This window comes from Panthera onca, chromosome A2 (assembly GCF_046562875.1).
Source record: "Panthera onca isolate mPanOnc1 chromosome A2, mPanOnc1 haplotype 2, whole genome shotgun sequence".
In the NCBI taxonomy this organism is placed as follows: Eukaryota; Metazoa; Chordata; class Mammalia; order Carnivora; family Felidae; genus Panthera; species Panthera onca.
The window spans coordinates 114,415,513-114,439,794 of NC_138340.1; the positions used below are offsets into that span (position 1 = coordinate 114,415,513).

Below are 24,282 nucleotides of genomic sequence, written 5' to 3' on the forward strand. Positions count from 1 at the left end.
GGCATCCCCTAAGAGCTAAAAGATCTTGCCATCTCCGTCCTTTCACTGGGAACTGAGTCCATCTGGCTGCCAAGAGCTCTGCAGTCAGCTAGAACGCTCGAGAGGCGGAGAGAAAAGAGGGAGGGAGGGACGGGAGGCAGCGGGAGCGAGTGAGATGGAGCGAGAGAAGGGGAGGCAGGCAGGGCCGAGGAAACAGGAGCGCGTGCCGCGGTGCGAACTCACCTCCAATCACTCTCCGCGCTGCCGCTGCCGCCGGCCAGGGGGGCTGGGCCACAGCACTGCACCTTCTTCAGCACCAGGACGTTCCTCTCCTGCTCCTTCACCTGGACCGTGGCCACTTCCTCATCCAGCTTGTTTGGGGATGGAGCGATGGATGGGAGGAAAAAGAGAGAGAAAATTACACAGACAAAAAAAAAAAAAAAACCCAAAACACAAACAGAACAAAACAACCCCCCACCCCCACCCTAGAAAAAACAGGAGTAAACTGAAGCTGGGTTTTCTCAAGTTGCTTTCCACCATGATTTCTTTAAAGATTCTGTAAAAAAGAGAAGTCTGCTCAGGAATCTCCCTCTAATGGTAGAGTGTCCAGGTTCAAGTTCTATGGACACATAAAGCATTTGGGAGACATAGATACTGTGAAGGAAAAGGGAAAAAGTAAATAAAGTGGGGCTTGGATTCAGAGAGTTCACTTTTAAAACTACCTGAATGATTTGAATTAAGGAATCCAAAGTTCAAAGTTTCAGAAAAACACAACATATTAATTGCACGTGTCTTCTCTTTTGTCTTGTCAATGCTTATTAAACATTCGCCATATTAAAACTGGCAAGTCATAAATCATTTAAACACTAAAACAATGAGCAAGCCCTATTTAGTAGTTATAGTGAACACATACTATATTCATTTACATCACAGCCTTACTTTAAAAGGTGGGCAAAAAACTGCCCATTCTATCATTTCATTCATCACCCCCCCCCCCCCCCCCGACATAAGATGGTCTTCAAATTTATCATGTACCAGTTTTGCCGGAATACAAGCAAAAATGGATCTCTAGTTAAAATCTCATCTAGGCTGAAATTCGCATGTCATGGGTGAGTGCACTGACTTTCTTCACCTCAGTCCCTTTTAAAAAGGAGAGAAGGCTGAACAATCACTCATTTCTGCACACACAGCTTCCACAGCCCAGAGCCTGCATGGCCCGCTGACGCGGCTCTCTGTTGGAGTCCGGCTCACTGCTGACCCAGCAGTGTAGAGCCCGACCCTGAGGGATGAACACTTCCAGAGAACATAGTGTGAAATTCTCCCAGTGTGTGACACCCAGCAAGGGGAAGGTAGTCCAGGAAAAAAAGAACTGTAAAATGCATGTCAGAAAACCTAGCTTCTGTATTTCTGAGGATTTGAGCAAAAGATTCAAGCAAGAAAAGTTGATAGTAAGTAGGCTTCACCTTAAAAATGATGTCACCTCTTTCAAAAGGGAAACTTGCCCCAGAGTTCCTACCATGTTTCTGCCACTGGCAGAAAATCCAACCTAAAATTAGGTGCAAACATTAAAAACAAAATTTTCCCCAATGGGTAAAATGTACTAAGTCCGCTATACTTTATTAATCAGCGCCATAGATCTAACAGGGATGTCAATGTATTTTATTCACCTTTCATAAGGATACGAAGGCACTTATCTTGCCTTAAGTGTCAACCAAATCATTGATAAAATTATGGTTTCAACTGTTGATGTCCTGATTCCCAAGAAAATGTAGAGACAAAAATAAAAAAATACGGGTCACTGTAAACATTTTATGATAATTAAAAATATCTTTTTGCGGCAAATAATTTTACTATGTAAAACTGGTGTATTACATTTCAGCAAGGTCAGACGCTCAGTTACTGTGGCAATTAATGTTGGATATTCATTGTTAAACTCCCTGAGGACGGCAGTGTGACTCCTGTAACATGAATACCAATGTGTAATTGCTATCTTTCATTTCTCCAAAGGGGTTCTTTTGTTATCCATGTAGTTGAAGTGAAATAAGGTGGCTGGAGAGAGGGGCATATATTGACCAAAAAGAGAAAAAAAAAAAGGCACAATATGGGTCTGAGATACTGAGACAAGGAAACAAATAATTCACTCAACCGTAGATCTGAAAGGACAAAAATCTTTCCCTGGTTTTCCTCTCATCATAAGCCAATATTCATTTTATATGAGCCTGCTGTCATTCTGAAGTACATTTTACATTCTACATGCACGTGATATATGGCATTATTAACTTCCATGGGTCCCGCACATACATATGGATGGGAAGGGCTTCTCTAATGTCTGTGTAACTAATATGTATTACAGGGCTGTGCACAGAGCAGCCACACTCTGCTGGGCAGGGAAATAGCTGAATCATATTGATGTACTATCAAGAGCATCTTATGTCATAGTGATAGCTTCCATTTTGAAAACCTGTTAAAAAATAAAGGAAAAAGCAGAAAAATCGATGTATAAAGGGAGATGTAAGTTATCTAAAATTGCCATGAAAACATAAAAATCCTATGCATTATATCTGGCTTTCAAAAAAGAAGAGACTATTAATGCCTCGTGACCCATGCACTCTTACCTAATTGCTCTTCCTGAAAAAGAGCAGAAGTACCATGATTGAGGTTCTGAGGATGAAACTTCCTTCTGGTGCTTGCTTGGTCAAGGATAAAAGTATTTGGAAGGTCTAATGATGGGAAATTGATCAATGACAAATAGTTGGTCAAGTGTATGTAAAGTATTAAAATGGTTAATTTATAGTCAGTCATTCAACAAATAGAGGGTCTCCTACGGACAAGGCAGTGGGCTGGATACTGAGTGGGAGGCAGAGATGAGTAAGCCAAGTCCCTTCCTCTTAACTAACAAGTTAACAGGCTCCCTAACAACGTAACTGTAACTTTGTAAGCACCCTAAGATGAGGCCAAATACAAGAACACACAAAGATAGAATACATGGGGTGTGATAGTCAAAGATGACTCTGGGTGACAGGGAATGGGAATGCCATGAAATGAGACAAAAATGCAGAGAGAAATGGGTTCTGGTGCGACTGGTGAATCTAGTTTCAGATAAGTGATGTTTCAGAACTGATAATACATCATGCTATAGATACTTCGCAGGTGGATACTTAGAAATAATGAACCAGGCTTCTGGTAGAGGTCAAGGGCAGAGACAAATTTGTGATTTATTCAAGTTTTGGGAGTGGATGAGATTGTGAAGGGAGAAAAGGAAAAAAGGGAACTATAAAGATGGGGCTAGGGGAAGAAAAAAACACAGAACGTAGGGGAAGAGGTAGAGGGTCAGAGTCTTGAGGAAAGCTAGTTGTAGAGATTACGAAGAAGTAAAACCAAGATGAGCCCAAGAATCTGTAGGGCATGGTCTCAAGAGACTCCAGAAAAAAGGTGGTCTGTTGCTGTAAAGTTTACAAAGATATGTCTAAGAAAAAGAGATGACAAGATCAGTTTGGTCCAGGGGTGAGAAGAAAGTGTTAAGGTGTGAGTGAACAGGGAGGAGGTACACGTATGTACACACACACACACACACACACACACACACACAAACACACACATGAAAGAACACTTCCTGGGAACTGAATTATAAAGGGAGGGGGTCAGATTGCAGAGGCTGTGTGGCTGGGGAAGGAAGCAAGGAGGGGGATACGGGAAAGAGGGGATAAGATCAGGAACACAGTGGTGGGGTTAGGCTATAAGAGGATTGGCATTTCTTCCCCTCAGAGAAGTTCAAGGGAAGAAGCATGGATGGAGACTTAGAAAAAAATAAAGTAGGGAAAAGAAGGAAGTCAAAGTAGAGCATACGAGATGACATCTATCTTCTTAGCAGAGTGGGAACTGAGATTGTCTTCTGGAAGGAGGGGGTTCAGGCTAAACTTGGTGAAAACATGGGAGACAGCAGGACAGACAACAGGGGGAAGACAAGTTATGAAAAAGAGGGTTGTCAGGCAGCTTTGTAGACCATTAGGGGTAGAAGCACATGTTTATGGTCATGTGCCTTTCTGCTGAAGTACTCAAAAACAGAGGGGAACAGCCAATGATGGGGCACACCTGAAGAATGTGCTGGCCAACAAAACAACAGGAGGTGACAAGAGAAGGGATTTGGGGTGCTGGTCAGCATACCATGAATGCAGTTCATCACCACATAGTATCTGTCTGGCCAGGGAAAGGAGCTGATAAACTGAGAAAACATGGAGGGGCTGAGGATAAGTCCCCAGAGAGCTAAGGGAGCAGGGAGGTGGTGGGTGAGGAAGCAGGTGGCAGTTTTGATCAAGGAGGCAAATATGTAAAGTGGAGCAGTTCAGAGTGGTAAAGACTGAGAGAGAGAAAAGCAGCCCCCAATATTCGGGAGCTGGCCTGGCACTCACAGTTCAACTTGGGGTTCTCCTGTGAGCATCAGTGACTATGCAGAAAATCGACATCAGACAAGGCCACTCTGTGACTGTGATGGAACAAACACAAGGCCACAGGGTACACACATCTGAGCGCAGACAAAGCATGAATGTTGGCCAAGCCGGGGGGGGGGGGGGGGGGGGGGGGAAGCCCAGATAATGAGCAACTGCTGTTTCTTTTCCAATTACCACCTTAGTTTTGCTCTAGTCTGCCTTCCCTGTAGATAAGACTAAAGATATCCAGTTAGAGAGTTACCCCATTTCCTGACTGTGAAGCCTTGCTTCTTTAAACCCTCCCCCAAATCAGTGGACACAAACCCAAGTCCTAGTAGGAGTCCTTTCTCCTAACCCCTAACCCCCCTCCCCCCTTCACACTGAGCTACCCCACAGCTCCCCCTGGTGTGAGATCTCCACCTCGGCAACAAGCAACAAACCCAGCTTGTCTGCCTACAGGTGTGTCCCTGGTGGTCTCTAGCTAGAGGACACAGACAAGCGTTAGAAGATGCTTCCTTGCCACTGATCTGGAGTGCTGTGGAGATGGTGGTTACCGGATTCAAGGACAAAAAAACAGAAACAAACATTTCCTTGTCAGGGTCAGGAGAGAGTCATACACAGGAGTGTTCCTGAAAGTGGGAAGAGACTGCAGGGAACAGGGCTCATGACATGGTAAGGTAGGAGACAGGTAATAAAGCTACTGAGGAAAGTGGCAGAGCGTGTGCAGTGAAGGAAAGATGACCTGCGCAAGTGGCACAGGCCTCAGGAGAGAAGGGGCTTCTGCAGGTGCCACAAGATATGGGAGGGGAAGAGTGGCAGAGGGTGGATTCCCAGAGGGCACCAGGCTCCTTCATGCCTTTGCTTGTGGCGGTCAGCCCTGGTTTGTACATGGTCAGTGAAAATTTCCACCTCTTCCCAAAACGCACTTGAGCCTCCAGATGAGCAGAAAAGAGTTCTTTCCCTACTCTTCTGAATTGATGATGGGAAGAACAAACTCCAAAAACTGAGCCAGATGGATTCTTCACAGCTGTACCTATGGGATGCAGTTTGGGAAGAACAGGGAGGTGAGGAAACGGTGTGTGTGTGTGGGGGGGGGGGGGTTCAGGGCAGATAAATGATTACAGGGAAGGCGTATTGATCACAGAATTATAGGACCACTGAATAGAGCCCATCAGGATCATGAACACAGAGGAGGGCTTTCCAAGTTTTCCTGCTCCTCACCTTTGTTCCACTCTTTGGACAAATAGCTCTGATTTATTTCCTTTTTCTGGCGACACTGCTATCTTGCCTATGAATTCTGAAAGAATTATAGAACCAGTACCTTTGACTTACTTTAGATTACCTTCCTTGATCATGATCAGCTTCTGCACTTCTAAATCAAACCTTTTCTTTCATTTATTCCTATGAAAGACATTTATTTTTAAGATGAAAATACCTGGTAAATAATAAAAGTATTGATTTTTAAAAAATAAGGTAAAGAATTGATGCTCACAGTGTAGCGGGTCTTAACATATTATTCTGAACTAAGTTTCTGATTGTATTTATATTTTCACTTATCACCAGCCCTAGCAAGAAAAAGTGATTACTAAGGGATTTCTCAGGCCTACTGCAATTGTCACAACTACACTTGATTTTTCCATTATCACAGATAATGGAAAATGGCCTTCTCCCAAATACTTACATAAAGCATCCACTGGTGTTATCCCTGGTGTCATGTCCCTGCTGCTCTATGAGCATAACCTCTTACGAGAGTGCTTAATTGGGGGGTTCATGGATGGGCTTTAGGGTCTCAGAGAACCCTCTGAAAGCATGTAAAATTTTTATGTGTAGGCACACTTTTCCAGGCTGAGTCCAGAGTCCTCAGTCTCCTTCAAGTCTATGAACCCCATAGAGTGCAAACCATTCCATACGACGGAACATCTATTTCTCACCTCACCTAGTAAGCCTTCTTTGCAAGCCCTGCCACTAACACCCTCCATCCAGATGAGGTGCCCAAAGAACCCTGTCATGACGCCCATCACACTGACCTCTAATCATCTGTCCTGTGTTCTCCACTAAATGATGACATCTTGAGGGCAGGGACTGTGACTTCTTTTTCTCTTTCTAACACACAGCTCAGAGCATGTGATAATCACTTCATAAAGGTTTACTGAATATGCAAATTAATGAACAAGCAACAGAGCAGAGCGAGTGAATTGCCTTTAAAAGGCAGAATCCCTGCTCAGGTCATGAGCTCAAGGTTTGTGAGTTTGAGCCCCACATCGGGTTTGCTGCTATCAGCCTGTGAGTACAGAGCCTGCTTCAGATCCTCTGCCCCCCACTGCTCACGCGCAGGCACGCACGTGCTCTCTCTCTAAAAATAATTTTAAAACCATTTTAAAAGGCAGAATTCTATGTTGCAAGGCTCAAAGGTTATTCTTACTGTGAGGTTTCCCTCCCTCTCCACTTAGTCACATTCCTATTTTACAATGCTCATCACAGGAGCTAGTTGTGTTTCAAACTTGAATGTTATAATTATTTATTCTATCTACCAAACTAAGCCTCCATGCAACTAACATATAAGACACCATGTAACTAACACAGCACTAGGAAGGCATTCACTAAATGGTATTGTCCTTGGGTCTAGGGCACATAAAAAGGGGGTGGGCATGAACAGATCAAATTGTGGGCTAAATTATGAACTGGGCAAGATGTATATTTTGTACTCTCTAATCTCCTCCTGCTTGGCCCTAATCGAGATCTTCAGCAACTTCTCATGGCCAGTGTTCCATCATCAAACCTGTCTGAAGCAGGCAGCATCAGATAAACTTTCAGATGGAGAAAACAAAGAATCACGAGGCTTGATGCCATGGCATTCAAGAAGTCATACAAGCAGCACAAATTGTAATGCTGTTGCCCCTCAAGTTTATGAAAACAGTACTTAAAGATCTTAACTTATTTATAGGAAGGCACTTGCTATGGACTGAATGTGCCCCCCTCCCAAAATTCCTATGTTGAAACCTAATCCCCAGTGGGAAGGTATCTAGAGGTGGGACCTTTGGGAGGTGATTAGGTCATGAGGGTGGAGCCCTCATGAATGGAATTGGTGCCCTTCTAAAAGAGCCCCCAGAAAATTCCTTTGCCTCTCCCACCACCTGAGGACACAATGAAATGATGGCTATGAACCAGAAAGCAACCTCTCATTACACCGTGAATTTGCCAAAGCCTTGATCTTGAACTTCTAGCCTCCAGAACTGTGACAAAAAAAATCTCCATTGTTTATAAGCCACTCGGTGTGTTGTGTCCTGTCCTAACAGCCTGCATGGACTAAGACAGCATGCAGAACCAAGAGCTTGTTAGGACTCCTTCATCACACAGCCTTCTTGGTCTAATCTTGAGCCTATCAGGCCCAGGCAGCTAATGCACTGGAACTCTAACCTAACTGTTGGAGGGGACGTGGTTTACCCTCATGCTGGTAGCCAAAGCAGGCCAAACTACTTGGTGGGTCACACAACAGGTGTGTCTAAGTTTTGGTGAGGCTCAAAACTACTAGGGTAGCCAGTTTTCAGTTCTAGATGGTCTGTGTGGTTTGGAAAAGCCATCAAGGGTCAGAATTAAAAGAGAAGAGGGTTGGGAAGGGCTGAGCATTGTATCAGGATCACACCTAAACCAGCTCAGGCCAAGGCAAAGCTCAAGAACCAGCAAAGGAAAAATGAAGTGCTAGCAGGAACAGAGTTAAACATGGCAGAGATCAGAGGAGTATGTGAGACTGTGGGCACCTGTGCCCACCCAACTTGGGTACACAGAGACAGGCAGGTTAAGGCTGGTGGGACTTCTAGTGCATTAGCTGAATGGGCCTGATAGGCTCAAGCACTGGGCAGATACTGAATTGTCCTCTTTAAAATGTGAATTTTACCTCAAAAACCAACCAACCCACCCCCAAACTACCCCCAAACTGGGCTGTGATAAGCCTGTGGGCACAGGATTTTGCTGACTAGGGTACACAGGGCCCTATGCCAAGGAGCTACAAAGAGTTCTGAGAAACATGCCCTGGGAGGTATAGTTCATGTAGCTGGAATGTCTAAGAAAGAAAAGCTCAGGAGAATGAAATCCTGGTAGGTAATTTCCATTCTCTGAGCTACCCTTCCTGTGGGAGAGCAAGCCATAGGATTACTCATGATGTTCTGGAAAGGTGACCTTCCATTAATGGGTGGCCAGATAAAAGAGGCTGATTGTGTTTCAATTTAAGGAAGTACTGACAACAGATACGGAATGAGCTTTCCCTTAAGCTAGAGCAGAGCCTGTCAACAATATTATGCAACAAGGGAAGATGGTTCTTCAGTTAGAGTGGGTCCAGACAAGATGACCTTGGTGTCTTATCCGATACTAAGATTCCACAAAATTCACTGTTTTGACTTCAGTTTTCTCACAAAAGCCCAAAGTATTAGCTCTCCTAAATAGCAAAGATGCACATGATTTAGCAGTTAGGTATCTCTTCATCTTGTACTACGGAAATTCACACACAGCTTTGAAAACCAAACCACCAATGCCCACATCTATTCTTGTACCGTAAATGTGGGTATGGCAGAATTAAAATACTTATCAGAAAAAAAATCTCCCCAGCCAGAAACAATTTTGTCTGAAAACAACCTTCACAGAATTTGCTGACAATGTATCTCATGATTCTTTTTTCTCATGGAGAAAAAGTAAAAGTCTGATGGAGAGAATACACTAAGAAAAAGATTAAGTAAGCAGATGTGTGTCAAGGAGAGCAGTGGTTTAGACTTCCTGGACCACGAAGCACTGACCTGACAATTACATCTTTGCACGGGCTACTCTGGCACAAAGAGTAAATAATGATACCTGGTTCCTTTTTTTTTTCTTTTTCCCAATCCCACACTTACTGAGATTAAAACTCAACCGAAAGCCTAAAGAGAACTAATAGGATTCATCATCCCCAAACTCACAAAATCCAGGTACAGTCTGCTTTTCCATAGGTATAAAAGCAAACACAAAGTTGTTAGTGAATATGACCAAACTCCCACAGGAACCCAGTAAACATGTCTGGATGGAAAGCTGTGGCTGCTAGAGAAGAACGGTATTTATTAAATTTCATTGCCTCTAGTAATTATTATTATGTACAACAAGTTGTCTAAGGATCCTAATATCAGGGCAAGCCTAGGAATTTTATCCCGAGGCCAACTTCAGCAAGTCAACCTAATGAACAACTGAGAAGAAGAAATAGGAATAGGCTGAAATATCTTGAAATATAAAGTCATTATCTTTTCATCCCAAGTATACTGCAATACGCTGTATTAGCTTGATTGATTACTCTGGCAAAAAAGGAGAGGCACACTCAGCTAGAGTTCTGCAAGTGTTTAATGAAGGGATTACTTACAGAAGTGCAGGTAGCTTGGAGGAAATTAACCAGAAAATGGTGACATAACCAGCAAAGAGGGAGATCTTAACCACCCTTGGGCTTTCAAGCAAGAGGAGGTAACAGTGAGGGCTGGATCCCACCAGGAGCTGGAGATGTCAATGAGAGGCTCCCAGGGAGGAGCTATAGTCATGGAGGGATGCAGTCATGGCCACAACTGTGGGAGGAAGCAGGACAGAGGTGGGAAGAACCACCACCCTGACCTTCCTTCCCTTCTGTGCTCTGATCTCCTGTGGGGGCCCCCACTGGCCACATCCCATTTGGAGGTGGCATCCAAGAGAGCCTGAGTGATACAGTCCACAGGAGTCAGGACTCACTGGCCCACCAGCACAGAGCAGAGGTACAAATGGAGGAGAGGATGTAATGTAGGTGGTGTAGCATGTCTGGCCTTTCCATTTTCAGAGAAGCTTGGGTCAACTTACCATTAACTTAGATGCTTCCACATAGGTCATGGAGTCCATCATCTCGTTGTCAGGAAAGCAACTCAAAAATCTAAGAGCTTTAGAGTAGCGTATGTTAGTATTCCCTTACCTGACTTACTCTACTCCCTGCATGCTTTAGCGTCTTAATAGTCTTCCTACATGGGTCTACTACAACTCAGATTCCCCCTTGCTCCATACTCAACATTCCCTATGTGATCCCTGAGAGCTGTTAAACCATAAAGATGTCATTTTTATCATAAAAGCTTAAATTTTTTAGTTTATTTATTTTGAGAGAGAGAGAGAGAGAAAGAACATGAGTAGGGCAAGGTCGTCGAGAAGAAGAGACAGAATCCCAAGCAGGCTCCACACTATCAGTAAAAGCTTAAATTTTGATAAGTATTTCCCAGCAAGTCCTCCTCTGGTTCCAGTATAAAAGTTCTTGATTGAGGACCAGATTTGGGGGTGAGGATGAAGGGGAGAAAGGAGAGGGGAAATGGCAAGACAAATTCTACTCTGATATTAGCTGCATGAGAACAGGGGCTTGGTTTCGTTCTCTGTGCTGTTGTTACCATTCGGAACAACAGTGCATGCAAATCAATGATGGGCCTGGTGAATTATGGATAAGTGGATAGAAATACTGTCCATCAGAATGGCCCAAGATTAAGGACAGAGAGATAGAGGCAAGGAGGCAGGGGTTCAGCCACACAGGGATTCAGTCCAGATAGCAGGCTAGGGCAGAAAGGAGAAATTCAAGTTACAAGCCTACAGAACAAAAGGACAAGCTCTAGATCGCCTGTAGCTAGGAACTGACGCCCCAAAGTCAGATGTAGGCAAAAAGTCTGAGTAATGGACACAGCTCACCCATATGAGAAATGAAGCTTGATTCTGACTCCGAGACCTTGTGAGCCACTTCTCATCCAGGGACGGCCCTGTCCTCACAGAGAGTCTGGGTTCACAGCTGCAGAGGCAGCCGCAAACTATCCTGAGTGGAGAGAAGTTACAGGGTTTGCCTTATCTAAAGTAAAATCCCACAACCATTTAATAGCTGTGTTCCGGGAGGAAAATGTACTCCCCAAATCCCAAAATGTCATTTGAAATATGAGGATTTATGCTTCTCAGAAGGTTCTTAGGCACTAAAAAAGACTGTGTATGCAAAAGTCCTAGCATCGTACCACCAAACTACCTTTATCATCACCAATTCCCAGATAAAATAATTTGCTGAACAATCAACACACCTTACTAAGCTCCCTTCCACCAGACCCCATGCCAGAGATATGGTCCATTTGTATTTCATTGGTAATAACCAATTCTTAGCACAAAAATCAAACTCAGATGATGGCAGCCCTTCAAAGAACCTATGACCTGAATTCAGTTAAACTGATAGTCACCAAAGTGAAGACAGACCTGCCTGAGTTCAAATCCCAGATTTGCTGGGTGGTCTTAATGGGGCTGTTCAATCTCTCTCAGCAACAGTTTTCCTTCCTGTGAAATGCGATAATACCAACCTTACTGACCTAGTTATGAGTGCTGGACGTAGAGAAAGCACTCAATAAATGGATGCAGAACAACATAAAACTATACTGTAAGTGTATGCCATCCAAGCATATGAAGGACAAAATGTTACAAACTGAATTTTTATCAGGGCCTTGCTACAATTTTGTTCACATGTATGTGTTTAAATATCATCCATATTTAAAGAAACACAAATAATGTTATCAAACTTTTTCAGTTGCATTGAAAACTACTCCGTCTGGTGCTGTATGTACCACAGAGAGCCAGAGGCCATCACGGCAAGTTAATTACAGAGCTCACTGAACTTGGAGTAAAGAAGGCTGGATGCCCTCTGTTAGAGAACGGGGATGGGGATTGAGAAACTTCATTTTCATGGGAGTGCAAGATAGTTTCTCTCTGGCATCCACCTCACCCCTCAAGCCTAAGTCTCCCTCACCAAAAAGCCATATACTTCTAGAAGCTAAAATCTAAAAGAAGGGAGACAATGAATTTCAGTGGTCTCTGACTTTTACATTTTTCAAATAAAATTTTAAGCTTTTTTTTTAAGGAGCTTTATGAGCTCCTCGTCTTTGGGAGGGGTTCCTGACTATCTGTAAGGGAGGAGTCAGCAACTTTTAGCACGAGCAAGTCTAACGTGTAAACACGAGAAAACATCAGCAGCAATCAACAACCTGTGATGTCAGCCATTGTCACTGGGGTCAGGCCACTGAATCCCCCTGCTTCTGTTGATTTTCTGCCCCAGACATGATGGTCATTTCCTTCTGAGACTCATGAGTTACATACACTCACCCTTGTTAGTGGACCCAAGGAAATAAATATACAAAGGATCAGCTAGGAATCACCCAAGACTCACCTCTTAGCTTCTCTGGAATTAAGACGTCTAGGTCAAAAGGCAATTGAGGACATTGCCTTGTGCATATATGACCTGATAGAAGCCTACCTGAAGGTAATTCAGAAGATAGGAGGATGCTTCAAATCCTAGATCTGTAAGCATTTCCTAACATGCAGAAGAACAAAGGGGAAAAAATTCAACGACCAGGGTCCCTGGAGTAAAACTGTCAATATTTTGCAAATGTGAATTCCGTCAATACGTGGCATCCACGCAGACGGATACACTTGCGACGTATCTGCGAAAACCTGAGATGATTTAGTGCCGACAACAGCTCTTATTTCTGTCTCTCATTACTGGTTTATCCCGACGGCCCTCAAAATACAATACGTGTGTTACCAGAGACAGAAAAAAAAAAATCTGAAATCTTGTTTCCTAGATTTTACAGACGTGACAAATATAAATGTTATCTAGAAATATCTTCTAGTTTCCAAGTATTCTCAAATAATTTCAACTGCATGTGTGTGTCCCTGCATGTGTGTGTGACATACTTGCAAAGTTATTCTAAAGGGAAAATATCTTGACACTCTCCCCAAGCAGCCGAGAGATGGGATGAAAACCTGTGCTAAATTATGACTCAAAGTTTCCACATTTTAGTTGTAGATATCCTTGTCACTTGGGGTTTGAATAAGGCACAGTAAATAGTTTTATAGAAGCCTTTAAAATCTGAGTAACAAGAGGACAGTAGGGATTTTTAGCACAGTACTTGATAAGCTAGCCCTGACTGTTCCCTATAGCTTTGGCTTCTCCTTTCAAATTCCTCCTGTAGGAAATTCAGTTATTTGAAAATACTTCGCCATTAAGTGAAAACCCAATTATCAACTGAAATTACTTGAAAAAGCTAGCTCTGAACAGACTCAGAAGTATTCTTCAAATTTACAAAGTTGTGAATACTTGAAATTTGCTACGAGTAGATCTAAAGTGTTCTCACCACACACAGACATACACATATCATGTGACTGTGAGGTACGGATATGTTAATTAGCTTGATTGGGATAATGACTACAATGTATGCATACATCAAAACATCCCATTGTACACTTCATATGTGGTTTTTATTTGTCAATGATATCTCAGTAAAGCTAGAAAACAAGTTTTAATAAAAAGTAAAGAAAGTATAAAGTAATATGCTTGGAAAATGGGAAGGCTCCCAAGTCAAGGAACTCTGTAACTCTTCCCAAATCTCTTTTGCGTTTATGTAAATGTGTGTTTACATGTGTGTGTCTGCGTGTGTGCACACATATGCATGCATTTTTAACTTTAGAGAGGGCAAAGCAGTAATAAAAGAGGCAGCCTGAGTACTTACGCAAGTTAGGGAATGAAAAATTCCTAGTTAGCGTACCAACTGCTAGATCATATGGCATGGAGACAAGGAAACACAAGCAACTTAAGAAAATATTCTTGTTTTTTCATGTTTTGTACATTCCTTGGTGTTTTTAGAGAGGCACACCTTTGGTCTCTGCAGTAAACATCTCAAAAACCTCATTCCCCAGCTTGAAAGCAGACTGGGAGAAAGGTAAGATTGTATTACTCTTGGTTCATTGCAAAAGTATAGAAAGTTGGTATTAAAATAGGTCAAGAGAATTTAAAATGCAATGAAATATTGCTAAAACTATGTGAGAGGCATACAAACAAAATTAGAAGGTAAAAAAAAGAGACGTGGTTAAAATAAGACAAAAATAAATTTGGTTGCATAGTATTGGGTCTTTCTCCCTCTTTTTCTGGGGTGGGGGATGGGTGTGTGTGAAGAAAAGATACACTGGAAAGAAATGGAAGTACTTCAATGATACAATATAGACAAAAATACTTTCTATTTTTCTGAATATTAACTTGTACTTGGGTGCCAAAGAGGATCGAAATCATCATAGACAAACCTGCCTAGGGTAAAATCCTTGCTCCGTAAACGGTGACTCAAGATTCAAAGCTTTTTGTCTACTTTTTACCAAGTATGAATTCTCCCAAAGGCTTGTCTACACTTACAAACTGACTATTGGTGATGAATCTCCCGGTCTTTTCTGCCTGCTTTTTCAGGTAAATTCCCTATAGTACAAAATCTTTCATTGAAAGCTGAAAATCTCCATAGAACTGGAAGCCTGGATCTGGTAAAACTTTGGATTTGTACAGATTTGGTTTGGTTGAACTTGGGAAAAACATCTCAAACCACCTACAAATGCCTTCTCTGTTGGATTCAAACATTGATTGAAAGCCTAGCGCTAGACACTGGGGATGAAAGTCCAAATAAAAATGGGGACTGCCCTCAAAGAGTAAATTCTTTATAGGAGAGCTATAAATCTGCATTTTTTTTTAAAGGAGTAGTTTGGAGCTAGGCTGTGGATAGTGGTTAGTTAATGAACTTATTAGCCAGTATAAACAGCTAGTCCACTTCCTTGTTATTTCTAAGAGTTCAAGGCAGTAAGATCTAACATTTTTTTGGTTTGTCATTATTTGGGAATTGCATTTCTCAATCCTCTTCAGGACATTCTGAACTCAGGAAAACAATTCCAAGTATTTAATGACTTGACATGAAATATAACTATAATACCCTGATAGCAGAGGTACTTGTAGCTGGATATGCTCGATCAGCCATCTGTCCCATATCAACACTATTTCACAGAGAGTAAATTTTTAGAAGTTCTATCCGCAGGAGTATTTTTAGAACATAAAAGAACAGAATGATTCTTGGCATTGATAGACATGTTCCATCAGAGTAGAAAATGCCTACTGAAAGCCTCCTGGGTAATCAATTGTTATCTGCTATAAAATGGCAACAATTTCCCAAGAAGTACCAACACTCAAAAGTAAGGATGCTGATGAATTTGCGAGGCGGGGGGGGGTAGGGGAAGGTGTCTTCAAGTTAAGAAAAGAATTTCAGAGGTAGAAGAAATCTTACAGCACTCATCTCCTAACTTTATAGATGAGAAAACTGAAGCTCAAAGAGGTAATGTGACTCACTCCATTTGTACTCAATATATTTAATTTGGAGGAAGTTTGTTAACAGAATTTTAATTCCTCCAGAATAAAATGGATTTTTTAAACACTGGTAACAAAATAGTAAATCAACTGAAGACAGAAGTGAAAAGTTCAATTCTAGAAGAAATAGAAGAAAATAAAATTGAGTATCTGGCCACAGAATGGGGAAGGACTTTTTCATTTTCACGGTATTTTTAAAAATTAAAAAATGTGAATCAACTGTTTTGCTCATATACATATAAAAAAAGTAAACAAGAAACAAATGGGAGAAAACTACATGCAGCAAATAGGATGCATATGCTTAATATATAAAGAACTTATTCAAATCAATGAGAAAAATTCCAACGGAAAAATGAGCAAAGGAGGTAAACAGGTTATTTATAGAAGAAAAATAATGGATTGATATAAATTGCAAATATCCAACCTCATAAGAAATTTGAATTTGAACTAGGTAATACTTTCCCCCCATCAACCAAAAAAAAATAATTAATTTTTCCCCCTGAGAATCACAATGTTCAATGAGGATAAGGGTGAGGACATTACAAAACAAGTACTTTCACGTATCGCTGATGTAAGTGAAAACTGGCACAAGCTTTATGGAAAGTAACTGAGCAAAAACATAAAAGAGATGAACATTTCATACCTGTAAGTAGAAATTACTAAGCTAGGAGTTTATCCTTAAGAAATATAAAATTAGGGTGCCTAGGTGGCTCAGTCGGTTAAGTATGAGACTCTTGGTTTTGGCTCACATCATGATCTTGTGGTTCATGAGTTTCCAGGTCCAGCTCCATGATGACAGTGCAGAGCCTGCTTGGAATTTTCCTCTCGCTCTGTCTCTATCCCTCCTCTGCTCACACACACACACACACACACACACACACACACTCTCTCTCTCTCTCTCTCTCTCCCTCAAAATAAGTCAAACTTTATTTTAAAAATTTAGGTAAAAAATTTTCTAGAGTTGTACATGTCAGATCATTTATAGCAGCAAAATTTGTAAACATATTTGTGCCCAAACTGAAGGGTGATTAAGTAAAGTACGCCACGAAAACATAAGGCAAGACTCATAATGTATATACTGACACACTGGGCAAGGTGAGGGACAATCATGGTTGCCCACTAAATTTTTCTTCCTGTAGCTTTCTAATATTTCTAAATTTTCTGCAAAAGCCGTGTATTACTTTTGCAATCAGTAGAACAATTTTAAAGCAAAAAAAAATCTTTCACAGAAATGTGCTATAAACTCCAGCAAGGTGCCTAATACCTTGCTGTCGATTGTTAAAACACCTATAACCTCTTCAAGAAACTTGTTTTCAGAAGCAAATTCAATCAGTAAAACAGGCCCCAAACTATAAACAGTATACTATTTTAAAAAGTGTATTTCGTAGCTAGCACATGGGAGGAGGGGAAAATGGCAAATGCCAACAATATGTAACTTTCTTTAGATTTGAGAAGTATGACCTTTGCCTTTTATGATTTATGTCCTTTCCCGGTCCTAACCCAGGAAGTACAAAATGATGCTGAATTTAGCAAATGCCTCACAGGAATGTGAAGTAACAATTTTCTGGAAACAAATACCTTATTCAAAGTATGCCCCTTTCTTCTGTGTGTAGGGTGGTCCTCTTCAGTCTCCTATCTTTGTTCTCTCCCTCCGTAGAGAGGGGAGGGGGCCTTTGAGGCTCAAATCAGATCTTGCTCACTCCTGTCTCTGCTCTGTTTTGTGTGGTGCCTGGGTCATAGGTGCTCAACAAATGTTTTTCTTAATGAATGAAGGCAAGACTAAATTAATCTTAGCCAGGTATTTGAAAAATCTGCTCTATATATGAGAAGGAGAAAGTTCTACTGAGCTTAAAAATTGGGCCCTCAACCAAGTTAATTTTATGTGTAATGGCTGAATGATCACTACTGGCAGCAGCAAGCTGAATAGCTTTTGGCTGCCACCCATCCTCACCTACCAGGATTCTTTCTCATCATGTCTCTGAGCTCAGGCTTGGGAATCCGAGATAAGCTGCTAATGGTAGACAAACTCAATGTCTGATGAGGAGGGATGCTGGCTTCTGTCTGAAGATCTCAGCGCAGTTAGGTAAGTGACCGAATTCTCCAGCGTTGGCAGGTCACCACATTCAACCAAGGAATGCACTGTCAATTCCCTCCGGGTCTCCCATGAGCCTGTGTTACCCAGCTCTTCTCCTTAGGGCCCCTCAGGCTGCTATGCCTGCTGCCTGCCATCCTCTGTCACTCAGAAGGAAGAGACACCATTTCTGGCTTTTCTCTTCCGGATTGAAGTAGTCTCAAAAACTTAGGTTTAGGCCAAAATGGACTAGCAAAACTTCTTCCACCATATTCTTCACCAGAGGTTCTGGAGTCACCAGATGTGATATGTAAGAGTAGAGATCAGGGCAAAGATGCCAAAGTGGCAAGCCTTGCAGAGGCGTCGGGGGGGGGGGGGGGTGTACAACAAGAGAAACAACAGCTGCAGGTGTTGAATACACCTAGGGCTCTCTGATCTTTATGAACAAGGATTTTTCCAGGGTGTGGTGAACTTTCCTCAGGTCTGTGCAGATCTCTGCTCTATGCCAAGAGTATGAATAATACTGAAGGACAGGAATCTGAGATTTACCGAGTTGGGACGGAAATGTGATCTACTTAAAATTGAGATAAAGTCAGGCTTGATTGCCAAATTATAATGGAAATGGCATTTAATAGTTCAACAAGTCATGAAACGTTTCTGTCCACAAGCATCTGGCATTCAAGTATATTCCTCAGAAGACAATCAGAATAAAATTGGCTCTCTGCTTCGTTCCAAGATTTCTTCTCTTGGATTTTAAGGTTAGTCAGAATTCTGCCTCACCCACACTCAAAATCTTCCCTTTACCACTTGGTTGGCTTATCCCTTAACCTCAAACCTATTGCTCTAAATCAGCACCAACTGGGGCCATGTGTGCTACCTGTCTCTGCCATTTTTATATTTTGTAGTTCTGTTCACTTACATCTTTTAAAATTCCAGTCATACAAATTACTAGAGGACACAGTATTATCTCCATGGCTTCAATTACCCTCTTGGTTCCCATGTTTTTAGAGTTATCTCTGAGTACTGTTTTAATACTGAGATAATTTTTTAGAGCTCTGCCTCCCTATGGATATTTGATGAAAAGCACTGAATGATCCCATTTATTTTTTGCGGACAAAATTGCTTGTGCCTGCTTTTGGGAGTTGCTGGGTTAATTTTCTGATAGGGAAACTGGTAATAAATAGGGGAGAAGCAGTTCATCAGAAATGTTTTATGGGGACAAAGGTCATTTCAATCAAGCTAGCCTCACTTTACATCCCCACAAACTCCATTTTTAGGAACACAGATAAAAACACCAAGATTGAATTATAACTTTCTCTAACAAACCTAAAAGATCTCTATTAATTATTATTTTTATTAATGATTTTTTTTGCTTCTGATTACAGACATTAAAAGGTATCTATTTTTACAAGAAGGATATCATTAATGGACATATTTCTAACCTTTTCTTGTGATTAACAAACTTCCAACAGAATTAATGGACTGTATAGTATTTATTGCCCATTTTAGAGGAACACTTTATAATCCTATTTAGCAGGTGCCAGTTTTTGATTGAAAGTTTTTCTTACCCAAACAATCAGGACACAGGATATCTCAAGTTCTTCCCATTGGCTATGACTCTCAGAGGAAAACTCCAGGATACTCAGACTGATTGCAAAAAATAACGCATCATCACAATCCCCCAATTTGTAATAACAGTAAGTTCACTGAGCAGCAAGAAAGTGATAGCATCCATCAAGCATAAAATTCAGTTTAGGATTTTATTATGCATTGCACCATTTGGGGATCATTAGACTTCTGTATTCATAAGAGTGTCAATATGAAGCTTGTTTTACCTCTATAAATCCTAGCCAAGGCAAGATCATGAAAGGTTTAGGGACTCATCTGTTTGAAGTACCATTCTCTCTCCTCATTGACTGCAGAGGGCCAAAATTTTACCTTATTTCTATCCTACCCCCACTTTTGCAATCACCAAGATATGCTCTTATGACTCATTAAGTTTTCATGAGCCTCCCTACAAATCCCTACCCCCAAGCTACTTCTTGCCATCTTAATTGTCTTATTATCACCATTAGTCTTTCCCTCTATGTGCTTCTTGGATCTCGAGGAGCCCCTAATCCTTTATTCTGACTCAGCTTGCCTCAATCATGCCCAGCCATTCCTGGAACCTGAACAAAGAGGACATTTACAAGGGCTTCTTAAAATTGTTGAGCCTTGTTCACTTAATTATGGACAAATGTTCAGTAAATGAATCTACATGCCATATCTTATTTCTCCATTTTTTTTTTAATATAGGAGGGAAATCCTGGAAAACAACAACCACCAGAAAAATTAAGAAATCTATTCCAGGTAAACCTAAGGGCTGTAGCATCAACTTCTACAGAAAAAAAACAAACCTTTCCTGCTTCAGTAATGGAATGGACTTTTTTTTTTTTTAATTGAAGACAAATTTTTATGTAATGAAAAATAAGAACATTGTCATGTTTTAAGTAAAATGTGGGTATTTAACATGATTTATCAGAGAAATATGTACTGCACACTTGGCCGCAGTCTGTTATGTTCTGTTATGGTATTTTAAGCAATCTTCTATTTTTGCTATCTTAAGACAACATTTAGGGCTGCTGTATGCCAGATGGAATCCTCCTTCAATCCATTTCCCATTGCAAAAAGAAAAAAAAATTCTTTCCATCTTATATGGAAATCTTTTATACATTTCTTTTCCTCATCTTTATCAACTGAAGTATTTGAATCACTCAGAAATCACCAAACTTTGGCTGAATCAATATGAGGCAAACATTATACCACAGAGTAAGTATTTTTAAAGTGAACATATAAGCTTATGTCATTAACAGAAAGTATTCACATGACACGCAAGCTCAAAATTCATTTCTATAAAAACAGGACTGAATCACAGCCAGCGTTTTCAAGAAAATGATAGTGTCGTGGTGTATTTTAGGGTAAAGCTAAAGAATCAGAATTGAGCTATAATTGGACATTCTGCCTTCCCAGGACTTTAGCTCAAGTTCACGGACTGGAGCTCCTCACACGAAATCCTTAGTTTATGCTGGTGACTGCTTCTGTAAAACCAACAGAGAAGCCTGTGAAAAAAGGAAGCGAGTGTGACCCATCTTCCTGCAAACCCATTCTGGTGCTGCAGCAGAGGAGTCTCAAAAATTCAAATGTAAATCACCTTCTTCTCTCTTGCTTATTAAATTCTTCACAAGAGCTCAAAGCTATCTGGCTAGGAGCACACAATTTTTGGCTAAGCCTGTAAGGTTCTGCATCCTCTGGCCCCCGTGGCCCTCCCCCTGCGGCCATGCCCCAGCCACTTGATTCTGCCCCTGGGGCTGCAGCATCATCTCTTGGCATGAGCCGTTCACACTGGCATCCTCACTCGTGTTCCCTCATCTGCCAGCAATGCCTGTCTTTCCTCAGTTCTCCTAGTGATGCCTCTGGCCCTTCAGATTCTCTCTTCCTCAGGGACGTATGCATGTCTCCCTAGACCCCTGTGACAAACTTCCATAGCACTCTGCAGAACACTTACCACACAGAGAACTGTGAATTCAGCCTCTGAATTTCTTGCAGTGTAAGCTCTCTGCAGGCTTTGATGTATCAGGACCTTCCACAGGAATGAAAGCACTTTATAAGTTGGTACCTATGTCTTCCTTCTCCCTGAGATCTCTTCATGTTCTTATTTCTCCAAGCCTCAGTGGTACACAGTTGTCATGAAACACTGTCCATCTGTCTGTGAAGGACTGTCCATCTGTCTGTGCATCTTTTCCCTACCTTTTGGTGTTAAGGCATCCATTATGAACAAAAAATGAAACCAAACTACCAAAGATTTCTAGTGTTACCTAATCAGACAACAATCTAGAAGGTAATGATATTGTTATATTATTAGCAATAATGCAGACCAGGCCTTGATGGGGGTAGAAAGGAAAATAATGCAAGGTTGTCCAGGGTCTGGAGTAAGATATACCACTGAGGCAGGGGGTGGGGGGGGGGGGGTGAGGGCATAAACAAAAGAAAAATAACCTGATTCTCAGTATCTCATTTTAATGATTTCTCAGATGTTTTATTTAAAAAAAATTTCTAATGTTTATTTATTTTTGAGAGACAGAGGCAGACAGAGAGGGAGACACAGAATCTGAAGCAGACTCCAGGCTCTGAGCTGTCAGCACAGAGCCCGATGTGGGGCTTGAACTCATGGATCAGGAGATCATGACCTGAGCTGAAGCCAGACGCTTAACCAACTGAGCCACCCAGGTGCCCCTCTCAGACATTTTAGAGACGATACAACTACTTTAATTTTATAAGAGTAAGAACTTCATCAACCTAGGGAGCAGCATCTGTCTGTCCCATGGGGGAATACAAGATCTTTGAGAACATGATCTTGATAAATCTAACTGAGCCAGTATCACTTTTCTTAACTGGGCTTTTTAAAATAAACTTGAGTATTTAAAAAAACAAATGCCATAATGACAAATTTCTCTCTTTAAAAACGTTGAAACTCATTAAAAAAAAAATCAGTGTCGGGACTTGCAATGGGCTTCTTGTGAGAACTTAAAAACAGAGCTAATGAGCAGATGGCTCCACCAGACAGCATGAGCACGCCGCTTTCACTGGCAGCTCAGCTGCCATTTTCCTGGCAAATAAACAAATAAATAAATAATTGCAACAAACCAGAATTTAAAGAGCATGGGAAGCGAACCACACTTGTAAGCCTTGCTGTGGAATGCAGAGGAGCATGGGTTGCTGCAGTCGTGAAATGTGTTTATCAGGGGTGTTTCCCTCTCTCAATGTCTGTCACAGTAGTAAAACACTTGAATAAATACCGTCTTGGAGATTACTTGTTTCCATGTGTGAATTTCCCCCCCAGCTCACTTGTAAACTTCTGGGAGGCACGGACCATCTTCTACCATTTTTTGTGTTACTCTGTGGCCATATTAATCCTGATCAAAAATGAACTAGAATCATTCATTCAAATAAGTCTCCTTCCTATGAAAGGGGACCTTAGCACGAAACCAACGCAAAGTCAAGTTTTTGTTATTAAGAAAAACAACATCATGTCTACACAGCGGTTTGTCAGGCGGGCAACTTAACATATTATGAATTGCCCATTATATGTACCTGAATTCTGGCTTTCATTATTAAGCAATAATGTTACAAAATTCTGTTTGTAGTTAAGTAGTTTCTTGGTTAAACTAAATTGTTGATAAACTTCGAGTAATGCCATGGTTGCTCTAAACTTTACTTGCCTACATGCATAATGCAAGTTTGAATACAGAATGATAAAACCACTTTTGCTTTTAGTGTTTCACGTAGAGTAAAAAGAGGGCTTTCACCTTATGCTTAGCCTTATTTTTAAAACAAAGTGACAGACCAAAGAGAAGTTGGAAAAAGGCAGAGACTAACTTTTAATAGGTGAAATAAGAGGGACAGCAGCCAGAATACCCTAGGTCTCCCCTAGTCATCTGTGAACAAGGAAGCCTTTGACGTAGGCAGAATTGCAGGATGAGGCTGCAGGAAACAGGGAAAAGGAAATCCTGGTTGAGGCTGAGTGACAGGGACGCTACCCTGGCAGCAGACTACGCCAAGGTTAAGTTTCAGAATGTGCAAAATCCCCTTCCCACCCATATTTCATAAGTGAATGGGAAAAGGGGAAGGAAGTAGGGTGGGTCCTCAGTCTTAACAAAGGAACTGGAGAAAACCGGTGGGGAGAGGGAGGGCTATAGACAGAGTCCCTAGGGAAGCACTGCTTAGCAGAGCTCTCACACACATTTCACAGACATTTCTGCACTTCAGAATTTAGGAACTCACTTTAGCAGCTACTACTGCCATGTATACACTACAAGTCAATACGCTACCAAAGCTACATTTTAGGAATAGTTTGGTTCTTCTGGGCAATAGTACCATTGTGTCCCAGAAAAGTATCCACCTCTAGATATATTCTTTAATACAGCTATTTCACGGCTACAAAAGTATGAGCAGTTTACATGCTGTTCAAATCTAACTTAGGACTCAAACGAAGCAGGCATCTTCGCAATGTCTTTTATCCTTCCCACATCTGCCACCACCATCCCTTCCTTATGTAATTGTTCTGTCTGTTCCATGCAGGGTGGTCCTGGTCATTCCTCTTTCTTGAGATTATCATGATTCTGGATGTCCCAGGTTCCTGTCCTTATCAGCCCTGCCTCCTGCAATGACTGGGAGAAGACGCAGCCAGAAGCCATCAGACTTGAGTCCGCTCTAGCCCAGCTGTCACATCACACTTCACCTCTGCTGTAACAGAGAATCCTGTTTCCCTGGGTGTAAATTCTTCTTCTAACTTCTGTGTATCTCTCTGGAGATTATCAACACTGTCTCCTTATATCTCAGTTACCTGTGTCATTGTCTTCTCTCTACAACTTGACTGTACTTCTTCAGGGTAGAAGCCACCATAGTTATTCTGAATCCCCTAGGACACCAGCTTTAATAAAGGTATATGAAATGAATAAATGATCAAGAGGATTCTAAAATAACAGCTTAGTAATGCCAACTCAGATTACATGGGTCAAGAGAGCATCCCTAAAATCACAGGTAATTCTGAACAAGGC

General features: G+C 41.4%; 1 protein-coding gene across 3 annotated transcripts in view; it reads right to left on the reverse strand.

Moving 5' to 3' along the window:
* RAPGEF5 (Rap guanine nucleotide exchange factor 5) overlaps positions 1-24,282 on the reverse strand; it is a 223,463-nt gene that overhangs the window by 70,654 nt on the left and 128,527 nt on the right. For 2 of the 3 annotated variants that reach the window (XM_078441420.2, XM_060632685.3), the window contains exons 10-11: positions 21,231-21,305; positions 223-350 (exon numbers count right to left, since the gene is read on the reverse strand). In XM_078441420.2, coding sequence (XP_078297546.1) covers positions 223-350; positions 21,231-21,305 — 203 coding nt within the window. The remainder of the gene's footprint in view (positions 1-222; positions 351-21,230; positions 21,306-24,282) is intronic. The other variant, XM_060632686.3, reaches the window with a different exon arrangement.